This window comes from Pieris napi, chromosome 14 (genome assembly GCF_905475465.1).
Source record: "Pieris napi chromosome 14, ilPieNapi1.2, whole genome shotgun sequence".
NCBI lineage: Eukaryota > Metazoa > Arthropoda > Insecta > Lepidoptera > Pieridae > Pieris > Pieris napi.
Window position 1 is genome coordinate 5339161 of NC_062247.1, and position 14820 is coordinate 5353980.

A 14820-nucleotide genomic window follows, 5' to 3' on the forward strand; every position below is an offset into this window, starting at 1 on the left:
TTACTAGCAAACTCCCGCGACTTAGTTCGAGTCAGTAAGAAATAAAATTATTTTATATTGTTAAACTACAAACTTTTTGTAAGGAAGTTTCGACATAAAGATTATATTGATAGTAGTCATACATAGATAGATAATATCAAGTATGTTTTGTTGTCACTCCTCAACTGTATCGCCTTACATTATCTGTAAAAGCGCTCTGTGGCGGTAATGCTGGTTTTGGCGCCAATAATATACATATAAAAAGGTTTCAAATTCTAAATTTTATAAAAAAAAACATTTTTTTGGATAAAAATGTATGTTATTACTTATTTGAATGTAAATAAAGTTTGAATTCACCCGATATTTTGGATATGGCAACGGCCGACGAAAATTACTAACCTAGGCCACGAAGCATAAATCTTCAATTTGAAAAAAAATAGATTTTTTTTCGTATGTTTATTCCAAATTCTATGTTAAAACTGTTTCGCCCTAGCTAATTTATTAATTTTTTTGAAGTTTCACAATTAGTAAGGATACAAAAATAATATAACATTAACTATAGAAAGTAAATATTAATGCCAACGAAAAAATGAATAAACGCAGCAGGAAATACCAGTAAGGAATTAATAAAATCCTTAGTATTAGAAAGATATTTTATTCTGAAATTTATAAACCCACATATATCTACCTATAATTAAATCACTACATAGCAATTTTATCATTATTACAATATTTAATATAATATAGTCGGCGTTTCAAAAGATTTATGAAAATACAAAAACACTTCTAGCAATTAGCTGAAGTACCTACATTCACACCAACATACAATATTATTAACATACGACATAATATAAAAATTAATTCTCTATTCTTAATATTTCAATTATTTGTCATCTGTAATAAAATCTATTTTGCTCACATTCTCACTTAAATTACTAATTATTTATTCCGATTCTATCTAGGCGTTTAATTACCCAATATACAGTCTCAAGAACGCAAGAGTCAGCATATTAATGAAGTTCAATAACCTATTTTTCATCGTCTTTGGTTTTATGCGAGACGAGACCTAGCAATTAATTTGCATCAACATAGTTCTTGTTATCTTCATAGTTTATTTTCTTTTACGACGGCTGATAGGAGCCAATAAAGGCTTTGCAGGCTGGGCAGTAGTGGTTCGCTGTCCTGCACGATTTCATGCAGTACGGCAGGAAGCAGCCACAACAGCATCTGAAATTACGTTAATTTGTATAAAATTATATAAAATACTAGCAGACCGACCAAGCAACGCTTAACGTTTATGGCTAAGGTTTTTGTTTATTACAAAGTAGCAAACTATTCAAGGGAAACGGTAGGAGAACAACAGTCATGGGGACCACCATGCTTTTTTGGTGGTTATGCCATTAAATTGTAGGTTATGTGAAACGTTGGTACTTTCAACACAGCGCCATCTGTTAGAATTGTAATTTGTAACTATCAAATAATAAACAAATATTTTGCTATAAAATAATATTGCGGGTATAAATTGATATGTAAACTATCCTATCTTTTAAGTTGGATCAAACTACACACGGTGTGCAAATTTAATTGATATCGGTTCGGTAGTTTAGGAGTCCACAGCGGAAAAACAACGTGACAAGTAACGTATATATATATAAAAATATAAAAGTTTTTATATTATAACTTTCCGGCTTTTGATTCTTATATTGATAAAGATTTATTCTCGAATGTTATCCAATAGGTCAGACAGACTATAAAGGTCGGCCATAACAACACAAAGAATTTAGAAGGGCAGAAGTTTAACATAATTAGCGCTGAGTTCTCAGAGTTATCACTTTAACGCCCGAACCCAATAATCAATCCACAATCTCAGATAGAAAACAATCTGAAATCAGACCGTGACAGTCGATCGATCTCCTATCTGCATCCCAATAACCAAACCCTACGAAGACAATCCAATCAATCTTTGTCGTTCCCTTTTACCGAGTTTTCACTCATATTTGATAATCAATGTAAACCAAATAAAGTAAATAGAACCGTATAAATAACATTAAAATATACATGTGTATGTTTAAAACATAACAAACACAACAAACAACTGATGTAAGTTAAAATCTGTTAAAATAATTAGCAATTAGCAATACTTTTTGAAACACTATGTTCAAGAGGGACTGGTGACTTGTAATAACAGGTTTTCCCAACCTTTTTCAAGCACCAGTCTCTCAGTATAATACATAGCTTTAAGCTTATTGTCAAGTTTATTATTATTAATTAAGTTAAATTAAGTAAATTAAGTAAGTAAGTAAATTAATAAAGGTTAATAAAGGTTAATAAAAATTAACTGTTGAAATCGAGCTTTCGTCAACTGTCATTTCAAAGGTCTATCCACAGACACCGATACGACCTCCCATGGATAGCTTGTATCGACAGGTGGCTATGACAATCCGTCCATTGGTTATTGGGTCACTTGTTACAATATTTGGATTAAGTTTACTATCTCAGATGGTGGATGGGGAAGGTGGAAGGCACTAGACCGTAAGGTCACCTACGCATTGGACTGACCAAATCAAGTCTGCCGTAGGAGACTCACTCAATCAGTGCAGCAGGATGAGCTCTAATAGGCAACGATGGCGAAACGTAGTGAAGCGCATCACATCTGCTTCTTCTACTACCACTACTTCATAGCGATCATGACCGCTCTGTCAAGAGTGTACCGGATAGGAAGAAGATATCTTCTTCTTCATCTATTGTTACATATACGTATTAATCAGGCGGCAAATGTGTCTATGGTCGTACTGGAGTCTCAGAAAACCAGCTTTGAAACGTTGAGTAAGGCCTCTCTTTTGTATGTGCGTACAAAAATCTACGTTCAAAGCGATGTGAAGTAAATGTTATTTCATAAATATCCAAAATATACGGATGATACAAATATAATGTTAATAAGTTACGGGCATACATTTAAAAGGAAAGTTGAATAATTATTATGACTAATATATCTCACTAAACGGAACTAAAAATAGCAGCGCAGCGATTTAATAAAAACATTTTTAATTTGAAATGGATATCACGTTCGACTTAAAAATAGTGTCACGTTTGTATTGTAATTTGCTTTAATTTATTATATACATACGTATTGACAACGAACAACATAGAGTATTTATGCGATTAAATATGTATGACTATTACCGCTGGTGTCAATTATTATGTGTATATTTATACATCGAATACGACGATGTGTAGAGAGGAACGGAGATTACTTCGAAAAACAATAAAAGTAATGGCAACTTTCTACATTAAGCCGTTTTTCATTTTCTAAATAATTTCAGTGATACCCACGTACGTACTTTATGTCCCAACTAAATGTACTAAGTCTCCCATTCATCTGGCAAATGCAAAAACAACTTGACACGTCTCTTAATCATACCTCACAAAAGCCATACGTAATTAACTACTTATTTCAAATTACGTTTATTGCGCATACAGGCCAAAAAGTCTTAAAACAAATGCGTTCGAAATTCGAATAAAGCGTCGGCGTGTTAGTAATATGATATTTGTTGAGAGTATTGTCTCTGTTTCTCATGGTTTTTGTCGTACTTAAGCTAGTTCAAATGTAGACGTTTCTACAAAATTCCTATTTCAACAGACGATAGATATTTATTAAAAAAATGTAAATTACACACAATTTACAGAAATAAACGAATGGTTTTATAGTATTTTATGTATATATGGAAAACTCACCCTGCAAGAACACAAAGAGCAGCTGACACGATATGTGTTCGATTGTTAGGAACATAATCCACTCTAGTTACTATTGATTTATTACAAGTTGGGCATGATGCTCCCGTGGGTCCTGGACCAAGTTTTGGAGGACCTAATGGCGGTTCCCGGATTTGTGTAACTACAATAGTACGCGTTCGTGGAGGGTCTTCTGGTGGAGGCGGATCGTTCCCGAAATATGATGGTGGCGGTACCGGATTCGGTGGCATCTGTTCATATGGTGGCGGTAGACCCATTTTGTTTTCCACTGAAACAAATATTTTATGTAGTATTCCATTGTACCAGTAAATGTAAAATTAGAAGCATTAATATTTATTTCTTTAATGACGAATCACAAGTGTACATTGTGTTACCTACGTGAATAAATGATTTTTGAATTTGAATTTGATTTTTGAATTTGAATTTGAATTGTGTTATTAAACTAAAAAATTGAAACAGTTTAAGTTAAACTATTACCAACTTATCTGTTTTATAAAAAAAAAATAAGCTTAGTTCGTTTAAATACCTTTTAAATTGAGAGTGTGCTATAATTTTCCAGATTCACACCAACGTCTGTTTTGAATAAAGGTTTTATGTACAATTGCGTAAAACTGCCTGTTATGTGATATTTTATATTACTCAACTAGCAACGTAAACAAAATAAATTAAACAATAAGAATTACAAACACCTGAGTCTTATTACATAGCGGATATGTATTGATTACATTACGTTTTATATTCATACTGACGATAACTAAACCAAAAAATATTTTATTTCTTACACTGACATTGCATAAATTTTGAATATTGTAATACTATTTCTATTTCATACATGACATAGTATTAAATTTTAGTTTTATGACAGGAGTATTGTGCTTATTAAATTCTTCATATTTAATTTAATTTATTTGGTTACAAACAATATACAAAATTGGCGCATCCCTATGTGACATGTGTGTGGCATCCCTATATGACACCCGACTGTGAGAGGGGCGAGAGCCCTGGCTCACTTTTAATGTCTATAGACTTGAATTTTGAATCAGGTACTCGACATCCTGGGCTGGCCCTGAAGAGTTTGTCGCTTTTCAATCATATTTTACGTAAAACACCACCAACTTTAAAATACCTACGTAGTATAGCACTTTAAATAGTAGAATCCATATTAAAATTGATCACGTTTTGTTTTTAATACTTTTGTATTTGTTAAGGAGTTATAGTTGAGAATTGATCACTAATTGATTGAGGGTCTTGAAATTAAATAAACTGCAATAATAACACGTGCGAATCGTATGACACTTTTATTTTAACTAAGTAAGAGTAGTGGACTGTATATACATATTTGGACATGCCGCCCACCAAAGGACGCAGTCCTTTAAAAGAAATAACATAAAAGAAAAAATAAACACTTAACAAAATTACAAACTATAGTTCAATACAATTGTTTCACGAAAGACACAATAGTATGCATCAGACATTGTCTTTCATCATATTTAAATGGCTTATTGACTATTGTACATAAAAATAAGACAAACCGCCCACCGTAATATGTCTGCATACATAGTTGGATATAGCATTACACAACAATTCACATGTTATAGTCTATTAATATATGTATATTATAGCGTAGTATAGTAAGTACACAGGCATCTAACACAGTATATAATAATTTTTAAAAACATACATAACAGGTAAGTATTACATAGTTTGTATATTTTGTTTATTACATATTTCCAAATAAGGTTTTTGTTAACAATAGTAAGTTGATATATAAATTGATTTTCACTTTTAAATGACTAATGAACATTTATAATAATAAAGTAACAATTAAAAATAGACTAATTATTTAGTTAAAATGCATATTTTTGATACAAGTCTTTTGAGCGTTCCGCTTCTACATTTGATCGATACTACCCGGGTCACATTGTCGGGACCGATATGCTTTTTAACTATTCTACCCATAATCCAGTTACCAGGAGGAACATTATCCTCCTGTATAACAACTACATCATCAATTTCCGGTTCTAAGTTATTTTTAACATTCCATTTGTACCTATTGTTTAGAATTACAAGATATTCTTTAGACCATCGGTTCCAGAAGTCAGTGACCATTTTTTGTGTTAACCGCCAACGATCGCGATAACTGATGTCTACATAAGCATGACTTTGGTCAGCTACATTAAGCACAGGTTCGCCGATCAAAAAATGTCCAGGCGTCAGTGGGAGAGGATCATTAGGGTTGTCACTTAAGACAGTCAGAGGTCGTGAGTTAAGGCAGGCTTCTATTTGAGTCAGCATAGTTGTGACATAGTTGTGAGCTCCTCGTAAGTTAGAGTGGTATCGCCAATAACCTTTTTAAGGTGTGTTTTTGTGCTACGTACGCCAGCCTCCCACAAACCTCCAAAATTAGGAGCGTGTGGGGGTATGAAATGCCATGTAGTACGCTCTAATGTTAACATTTCTGCTATTTCACTAGGCACTGAAGATTTGGCACTGTTAAACATTGTCGTTAATTGTTTTTCTGCTCCTACAAAGTTTGTGCCATTGTCACTATAGATATCTTGACAGTGGCCTCGTCTTGCTGTAAACCTTCTAAAAGCGGCGATGAATGCCTTCGAAATCATGTCTGTGACAGCCTCCAAGTGTATAGCGCGTGTGGCCATGCAAATAAACAAGCAAATATATCCTTTAAAGGACTTTGCTCCTCTACCTGGGGAGAATCTGATGTTAATAGGTCCAGCATAGTCCACACCGACCGACTTAAATGGTCTATTGGGAGTTACACGCACCTCTGGTAATTGACCCATTAACTGTGATGATTTACGTTTCGAATATCTAATGCAAGTCACACACTCACGGTAACATTTCTTTGTTTGATCTTTAGCTCGTAGTATCCAGTATTTTGTTCTCAAATAATTTATCATCAGTTGTGGTCCTCCATGCATTGTTTTCTGATGAGCATCCATAATTATAAGTCTGCTAAGATAGTTTTTAGCAGGTAATATTATAGGATGCTGTGTGTCGTACTCCACGTGTGACTGTTGTATTCTTCCGCTGACTCTTAGAATCCCATTTTCATCGATAATGGGCGTAAGACTTCGCAGTTTACTCTTTTTAGAAACATATCCCAGAGTCTTTAATTGTTTCATTTCATCCTTAAATTCAAACCCTTGAACTTGTTTAATGCAAATATCTAAGGATTCATTAATTTCTTTTGTTGAAATATAACTAGTATAACACCGACGCTTATCTTTAGTTGATTTTAAATTTAGCCATCTTCTACAGTATGATATAACTCTCAATAACTTATTTAAATTAGAAAACTTAGACCATATAAATTCTTCTTCGGATGTATATAAAGCAGTTAAAGATTTTATCTTCTCTTCTTCTTGTGTATCTTCGATGTCGACCATACTCAAATTTACATCTAATAAAGATAGCCAGGCGGGTCCATTCCACCATAGCAAGTGATTTGATAGATCTAAAGCTTGTAGACCTCTTGACGCACAGTCGGCCGGGTTCATCTCAGAAGTAACGTGTCCCCATTGTTCGTGATTTAAAATATTTAGTATATCAGATACACGGTTACTTACAAACGTGTTCCAGCGACTAGGTCCTCCCCTTAGCCATGCCAGGACTATGGTTGAATCAGTCCATGCATGTAAGTATTCGTTAGATATGTTTAACACTTGTGATATTTCAGAAATTAGCTTGGCCGCCAACACAGCACCACATAATTCCAGTCGAGGTATTGAAATCTGTTTCGTAATTGGTGCAACCTTAGTTTTGGCTGATATTAAATTCACATAAACCTCATTGCCTTCAATGACTCGCATGTATACCGCTGCACCATATGCTGTCTGTGAAGCATCTGCAAAGACATGTAACTCTGCTTTACATGTGGAAGAATAACGTAGCCACCTCGGTATATTAACGCGTTTAATATGTATCAAATTTTCTCTAAATTGTAACCATTCCTTCAGTAAATCTCCTGTTATAGTGCTGTCCCAATCTAATCCAGTCAGCCATAACTTCTGGATTATTAACTTTGCTATAACAACAACAGGGGCTATCCATCCCAAAGGGTCATACAGTTTTGCTACTTCTGAGAGAATCTGCCGTTTAGTTATAGGTTCTTTTGCTATAGGCACATTTAGAGTATATTCGAATTTGTCTATGTCTCTATTCCAACTCACTCCTAATACCTTAACTAGGTTATTCACCTTCAGGGGCAGTTCATGATCATCTCGTTTATTCTCACCGATATATTTTAGCACATTTTTACTATTACTGCTCCACTTTTGGAGCTCAAAACCTCCTAAATTCATTAATTTACTCATGTCATTATATATATTAATAGCATCAGCAATTGTTTCACATGACGTCATTAAATCATCGACGTAATAATCACGTTTAGTTATATGAGCAGCAACAGGGAACTTCGATTGTTCATCATCAGCTAATCTCTGGAGTGACTTCACAGCGAGATAAGGCGCACATGCTGTCCCAAATGTTAATCTTAAAAGCTTGTAATGTTTTATTGGCTCACTCGGATTAAATCTCCATAGAACTCCTTGGTAATTTGTATCATCTTCTGACACCCTCACCATTCTATACATTTTAATTATATCTGCAGTAAGGCAAATCTTAAAAAGCCTCCATCTCACCAATATGTGGCGCAAATCTTGCTGCAACTTAGGACCAATATGTAAATCATCATTTAAAGAAACATTATTAACTCCTTTGCACGAAGCGTCAAAGACTATACGAAGTTTTGTCGTCTCCTTATCTTCGCGAAGTACCGCGTGGTGCGGAAGATAGACTGCAGTGGGACTATCAATTTCTGCATGTCTAATTTCAACCATATGATTTAAATTTATATATTCGTTTATGACCTTGTGGTATTCTTCTTTAAGTTTCTGGTTTTTTAATAATTTTCTTTCTAATATTTCAAACCTCTTGGCAGCAATTTCTTTAAGATTTCCTTGCCTACATTGTGGATTTCCAGTCTTGAATGGTAGTTTAACCACAAATCTTCCTTCTTCATCTCTTATAGTTGTACTGTCATAAAAATGTTCACAAAATTCCTCTTCTTTTGATAGTCTCTTCTCTATAGTATTTGGTTCATTCTCGATTTCCCAAAATTTCTTGAGCATCTCGTCATCTTTAAGTTGAACATGCAAACTTGCAACATTTGTGTCCGAAGAACCCGTTTCTTGAGGCAGCTTTCCTGATAGCACCCAACCTAGGCATGTTCTCTGTGCTAGTAAGTTGCCCTTAGGATGTTTGATTATACCATCTAAAATAATGTTACTGTATACGTCTGCTCCCAAAAGAATGTCAATTTTTCCAGGTGTTTTGAAGGCTGAGTCAGCCAACTCTAAAGTTTCTAGGTCTGACCATTCAGGAGCACTAAGTTTAGTAGTAGGCAGAAGTGTTGTTACTGAACGCAATACATATGCATTCACTCGTATTATTGTCTTAGGATCGTGGCGAGATTTCACCTTAAGTGAAACCATGTATTTGATTCTCATTTGCCCCTCTCCCACACCTGACACCCAACCACTTACTGATCGGCGCGAAAGATTAAGTAATTGTACTGTAGCTTCAGTTATAAACGATGCTTGCGACCCTTGGTCTAACAATGCTCTAATAATATGTTTGCAACCATTCCTACTCTCTACTAATACCTCAGCAGTAGCTAATAGGACACTATTTTGACAATTTTCCTTGGAAAAGTTAGTTACAAAGTGTACATCGTTTGTTATAGAATTAAGCTTACCTTTAGTTTGTTCAGTCATGGTACCTGTCAACGTGGATTCCCCTTCACTCGTAGTCACCGTGTTTCGATCTCTCTCGTAGTGTAGCAATGAATGATGACGACGCCCACATTTTCTGCAACACGTTGGCTGGCGACATCTGATTACTGAATGTGATGGGGCAAGACAATTAAAACATAATTTATTCTGCTGGACGAACTCTTGCTTTTCTTTTGTAGACATGTCTGCGAACTCTTTACAATAATAGATGTAGTGTTTACCACTGCATAACACACATTTAACTTCCTGCTTATTCACATCATTGTGTATACCTGAATGAAAGGTCTTAGGTTTAGCAATAGGTGTTGCAACAGGCTTAGGGTATGGTGATTTCACTCTGTGACTGTCTATCATTTCTAACGATCGAAATCTAGCTTCAAGAAAATCCCGCAGTTCTGCCCAAGTAGGTAATTCGGTGTTACTCAAACTAAGTTGTTGTTCCCATCTCTTTATCGATTCATTGTCCATCTTTGATATTACTAAATAATTAATAATCATATCCCAAGTGTCGGTTTTCACACCGAGATTTTGCAACGTTTTTAAGCATACCGACGTAGTGTCTACTAATTGTTTAATTGAACTCGATGTCTCCGTACTTATAACCTTCTGTGAAAATAATGTTCTTAAAATTGCATAGCAATTCAACCGTTTATTATTATATCGTTTCACTAACTGGTTCCATGCCTCATCGTAGTTTGCATCCGTAGTCGAAAAGTTGCGTATTAATAGTTCTGGGTCACCCGATAAATTACTTTTTAGATAATGTAGTTTTTGCACCGGCGTTAAAGACTTGTTGTTATGAATCAAGGAGCAAAATAAGTCATAAAAAGTTGTCCATTCTTCATATTTACCTCCAAACTTCGGTATTTGTATTGACGGTAATTTAATATTATTTAATAACCTCTGTTCGTCGCCACCCGCTATTGAGGTATGTGATAAAGGAGACTGTTTGGTTAAGTTTTGAAAGTCCTCCTTCATAGTGGACTTGTACTGAATATATAGCTCATCAAAAATATCACTAAAGTTTCCTTTAAAATAGGTACTTTCCTTTTCTTCCTCTTTAGATATTTTTAAAATTAAACTTTTGTGTCCTTCCTTAAAGTCCCGCCATAATTGTTCTAACACTTCTAATCGAGTTTCTATATATGATATTTTTATTCTGTCTTTCGGTGATTTCCTATAATTCTTTTCTGCACTTCTTAATGTCTCCAACAACTTAAATTGATACTCAAAAAGACCCTCCATCGTACACTATGACTTTGAGCGTAGTTCGTAATTATCCGATTACTCAGACCCACTGAAAAAACTGAACACAGCCCAACGTAATAGTACTTCACAGTATGGTGTGTATATAACGTAATTTATTTCGTTTTTATAGGTTAATTTCACTTTTATAATGTTATTATAACACTGTAATGAAACACTGATCACACAAAAATCCTTCCAACTATTCCTTATCGCTTAGGAATGTGTGCATCTATTGTTCTCACTGTTCGCCAACTATTGAACAATAGCGATGTTATCCGGCTCGAAGGACCATATGTTAAGGAGTTATAGTTGAGAATTGATCACTAATTGATTGAGGGTCTTGAAATTAAATAAACTGCAATAATAACACGTGCGAATCGTATGACACTTTTATTTTAACTAAGTAAGAGTAGTGGACTGTATATACATATTTGGACAGTATTATTAGATATCGAGAAAGATAGTTGAGATCACGTTCTTAATTCTTATCACCTATAGTGACGCATGCGCTGTCAAGCTTTCCGATTAATAAATTACATGAAGCTTCGTAGGAATAGAAAATAAAACACTGTTGCATTGATTTATATTTCAAAGAAACCCTGTATACAGTATCTGAATGGCCTAAACCGACGACTCATACTTATAATAAAATAAATATTTTCCATTTTATGACATTTAATATCTACACGATTGACTAGTAGGTAGGTAATTCTATATATTTATAACTAAGTGAATCCTTGTTGTTATCTCGTTATATTCTACTAAGCTTTATATATTTACTAGCAGACCGGCTAAGCGTTGCTGTGGCTAAGGTTTTCGTTATATTACATAGTAGCAAACTATTCAAGGGAAACGGTAGGAGAACACTAGTCATGGGGACCACCATGCATTTTGGTGGTTATGCCATTAAATTGTAGGTTATGTGAAACGTTGGTACTTTCAACACAGCGCCATCTGTTAGAATTGTGACTATCAAATAATAAACAAATATTTTGCTATAAAATAATATTGCGGGTTTAATTTGAGATGTAAACTATCCTATCTCTTAAGTTGGATCTAACTACACACGGTGTGCAAAATTGATTGATATCGGTTCGGTAGTTTAGGAGTCCATAGCGGACAAACACCGTGACACGTAATATATATATATAGTAAGATTAAGATAAGATTATTAAACCTGCAAAATACAAACGATAATTCCTCCATAATATACACTATATTCGCTGGTCTCTGAGCAATCTATAACGTCTCCCGTTTAATATATTTATTATGTGTATGTGAACAATTGTTTCACTGTTGTTTTGTTGGTATTAGCTATACATTCTATAGATACATTTGTTGTGTTCAAAATAAATGATCTGATTGTTAGTAGGAAAATAAAATTTAACTTGATTTTGTAATAATTACAAGTTATTTAGTGCGTGACTTACCCGCAAGGTTTATAAAAACAGAAAGTGAAAAATGTATCCAAAATCTTAAAAAGGTTTAAAATAAAATAGCATTGGTTGCTTGATTAGTCATGGTACAAATTTCAACCGTTCTGCTCTTTGCAAAAACTATAGAAGGCCAGATTAATTATCATTAAAATATTAAATACCGCAAATACTTGTATTTAATTTTTTGTGTAATTAAAACTCGTTTATATGCGAGTACACACTACACACCGTCATAATTGTAAAGTTTATTTATGATTGAAGTTAGGGTCGAAAATAATGTTCTAAATTTTATTAATAAGGTAGACATAAAATATTTTTACTGGGTTGTGTTGTATACAACTAAACAATTGGGTTTCTTATAAAAATTATTCTACCCTCAATTAATGATTTCGCTGTTAAATAACAGATTAATGAATACTCAAGACCGAAATATATTCTTATCTAGTAAATTTTCTGTGAGATAAAAACAACAAATTAGGTTAGTTTATTTATTGTTATAACGTATAAATAATAATCGTTCGCACATATCTCGAGGTTATTGTAATTATAAGCAAATTTGTACAGAGGCACAATTAATATTTTATTAAAATAAGATTATAATATTATATATGGTATAAGATTCTAAGTATGATTTGCGTTATTTTGATCATATTCATAACTTCAATGTCACTGTACTTTCTATTTTTTGCGATAGGACGAAACATCTTTTGTTTACTTACTTGTGGCGTCCATTGTGATAAATGCGCTGTATTATAGAAATAAATTTATTAATGTCGTAAGTTACTTTACACCACTATTATTTAAAATTACACAATTTTACCGATGTAGCGTCAGCAGAACTACTCGTTTTCGTGACTTAACACAACAGCCGAGTGAATGCACTGCGTTGTAGCGCGCGCGCATTTGCTCAGTATTGTGAGAAAGGGACGCCGAACGGTCGTCAGTGTGAAGAAAAGGGACAGATTATATTTGCGTCACGATCCAACTAGTTTTACAATGCTTACTTAATCTTACCTTCCTCGTAGTACTAATGCGAAGTATTGTGGCTTTAAGTATTTTTTAATGCTTTTATATAATTTATATCAGTAAAGGAAAATTTATAAAAATGTATTATAATCTACCTGATGTGAGCAACCTAAATATGTATAGTACTATATAAGAAGTTTGTTAATCGAATCATTGATATATGTATTTCCGTCCAAAACTCCTGCACTTTAAAAAAAAATATAATGTTCGTTCCTATTTGAAAAAAATATATATTTTGATCATATACTTTAACAATAATGTGTTGGTTGCCCGGAACTTGCTTCATGTGGCATAATATGTCGCAAAAAGTTGCACGCGTATAGCACAGCGTAATTTCGCGCCTTACTGTTTAATATATTTTCTTAAAACAAAAACGCTATATATTTCTCAAACCAATGTGTCGAATAATTTTATTCCGTTGTTTATCACTTAAAATACCTCAAAAGTTTTTAAGGTGAAACTTCTTTAGGCGCATGAGGGTAAATTTTTTACGAATGAAACGTCACGAAGATGTACAGCGTCTTTGTCGAAGAAAAGGGAGAGTGCTATTTAGACCGATTGAGAGAGAGTGAGAAGGGCGAAACACCTTATAGAAATCATATTCTTTAAATTAAAATTTCGTTAAAAGAGAACTTATAAAATACTAGCTGGCCTGGCTAACATCGTACCGCCTAACAGTCGATTCTTTATTTAAAAAAAAATACTTATTCTGCTATTCGGGACACCGGTCTAGCTAGTAAGATAAAAAAAAAGTTGATAAGACAACAAATACATTATGTCAAAAAATAAAAATTTACCTTCCCGGAACCCCTCCACTAACACTTGAACTTTATGTTATGGTATTATAGTTCAAATTGACTTTTAAGTATTATTACGAATATTTTGTTTTTAGACTTTTTCACTCAATTTTTTAAAAAATTTTTCTCCGTAAGAACCATCCTCGTACTTTAAGGAATATTATTTTTAAAAAATCAGACAAATCGGTCAAGCCGTTTTCATGTTATGTAGTGACAACGGAAAATGGGTTTCATTTTTATATATTTAGATTAGTACGAGTATTTGATATTTTATGCAAAATAATTCATTGAAATCCCAAATGACGAATTGTAAATTAACATGCCACGTGTTTTTATTATCGAAGAAATAAATTTATAATTTGTATTACTTTTCGACACTTTTAATATTTTAATGACAATTAAATTCATAAAATTCCTAACATATCTTCCTTTTCCCCTCCCTCTTAGTCTCGGAAATCTAAAGTTTTAGATTTGTGTAAAAGAACTTACGAAGACTTAAAAATTTGTTTGCTAAGATGTTTCACTTCTGACATGTGTACTTTTGTTTATAATATATTGTCTCTTCACTGAGACATCATAGAACATTACGATCTAGACTAAGATACGAATCTTACTAATAAGTAATTTAAGTCTAACCTTATTTACTAATAAAGATATTTTTATTGAAAGTGTCCAATAACACTACTTGCAGTCTTTATTAAGGAGAAGAACCTCTATTATTGTGTTTTATCTTTTCACTTACCACTAAGACTAATTCAGTAATTC

At 33.4% G+C, this 14820-nt stretch overlaps 1 protein-coding gene across 1 annotated transcript; it reads right to left on the bottom strand.

Annotated features, from left to right (window-relative positions):
* Positions 1-618: 618 nt before the first annotated feature.
* LOC125055890 (lipopolysaccharide-induced tumor necrosis factor-alpha factor-like) lies at positions 619-13128 on the bottom strand. Its single transcript, XM_047658580.1, has 3 exons — positions 12952-13128; positions 3715-4000; positions 619-1206 (listed from the first exon to the last, which is right to left on the bottom strand). The coding sequence occupies exons 1-3, from the start codon at positions 12962-12964 to the stop codon at positions 1101-1103; spliced, it is 405 nt and encodes a 134-aa protein (XP_047514536.1). The 5' UTR covers positions 12965-13128; the 3' UTR covers positions 619-1100.
* Between the last annotated feature and the right edge of the window lie 1692 nt (positions 13129-14820).